Below are 1,231 nucleotides of genomic sequence, written 5' to 3' on the forward strand. Positions count from 1 at the left end.
CTTCTCATTTTATAATCTGATTGTCTCAGGCTCCTGCTAGAGTAACAGGAAGCTTACAGAAAACTCAAAAGGAAACTACAATCTCTAGGACAAAGAAAACGACCAGATTCACAAAGACTGGCCATACCACAGGTTGGTGAGAAGGCACACTAATTACACTGCTCACCTACTGTTGGTGGGAGTATAAAGTGTTTGTATTTGGGCACCTTGTCAGTTTCTTATGAGTTGTAATATTGATATAATAGTACATACATATGATTAAAGTGGTATTGCTAAGTAACAGAGCAGATACACCATTCACACTGTATGTCCCAGTTAACACAAAGCACTTAGAATTCATCTCATCTGCAGGGAAAGTGTATGTACAAGGAGTGTGTGTGTCTGTGTGTGTCTGTGTCTGTGTGTGTCTGTGTGTCTGTGTGCATCTGTGGGCACCTATGCCTTTGTATGGATGTCTGTGTGTGCCTGTGTGTTTAACTGTGTATATCTCTGAGTGTCGTCTGTGTCTGTGTGTATGTGTCTGTGAGCATCTGTGTCTCTGTATGTATGTTTGTGTGTGTGTGTGTGTGACTTGTTGTCTGTCTCCACCTACATTGTTACATTTTGATCATGCTGGTAGTTACACCAAAATATGAATTTTCCTAAGTGCATTTGTGTATATTCAAAATACGACCATGTCATTGTAGGTAAACTATATTCCATAAATTTTACTGCTCAAGTTCTTAATTTAAACTGCTTTCTAGACTTAAGTAACACTTTCCAAAAGGGTCTACAGGCAAGCTTTTACACAGGGAACTCCAAGGCTGTACAGGACCCCCTAAGAAAAGCACAATTCCTCCTCACCTGTGACCCACATCACCCCAACTCACCTGTGACCCATGTCACCCCGACTCACCTGTGACCCATGTCACCCCGACTCACCTGTGACCCACGTCACCCCAACTCACTCACCTGTGAGGGCTCCTCCCAGGCTCCCCCGCCGCAGCTGCTTCCCATCCTCACTAAGCTGTCTCTTGTACTTCAGTGACTTTCCGAGGCCACAGGCCACATCTGGGTTGCTGCATTTCCGAAACGGCATGGGTGGCGGAGACAGTATGTGGTCAAGCTGTGGAGAGAAGGACAGTGCTATCATCTCTGGGGGACACCCAGCACAACCAGGAGACACCCAGCACAACCGGGGGACACCCAGCACAACCAGGAGACACCCAGCACAACCGGGGGACACCCAGCA

The 1,231-nt window shown here is 46.4% G+C and overlaps 1 protein-coding gene across 4 annotated transcripts in view; it reads right to left on the reverse strand.

Moving 5' to 3' along the window:
* Positions 1-1,231, reverse strand: part of Mast4 (microtubule associated serine/threonine kinase family member 4) — a 593,644-nt gene that overhangs the window by 429,007 nt on the left and 163,406 nt on the right. For all 4 annotated transcript variants that reach the window (XM_021180018.1, XM_029468312.1, XM_029468311.1 and 1 more), the window contains exon 2: positions 952-1,105. In XM_021180018.1, coding sequence (XP_021035677.1) covers positions 952-1,105 — 154 coding nt within the window. The remainder of the gene's footprint in view (positions 1-951; positions 1,106-1,231) is intronic.

This window comes from Mus caroli, chromosome 13, assembly GCF_900094665.2.
Source record: "Mus caroli chromosome 13, CAROLI_EIJ_v1.1, whole genome shotgun sequence".
In the NCBI taxonomy this organism is placed as follows: Eukaryota; Metazoa; Chordata; class Mammalia; order Rodentia; family Muridae; genus Mus; species Mus caroli.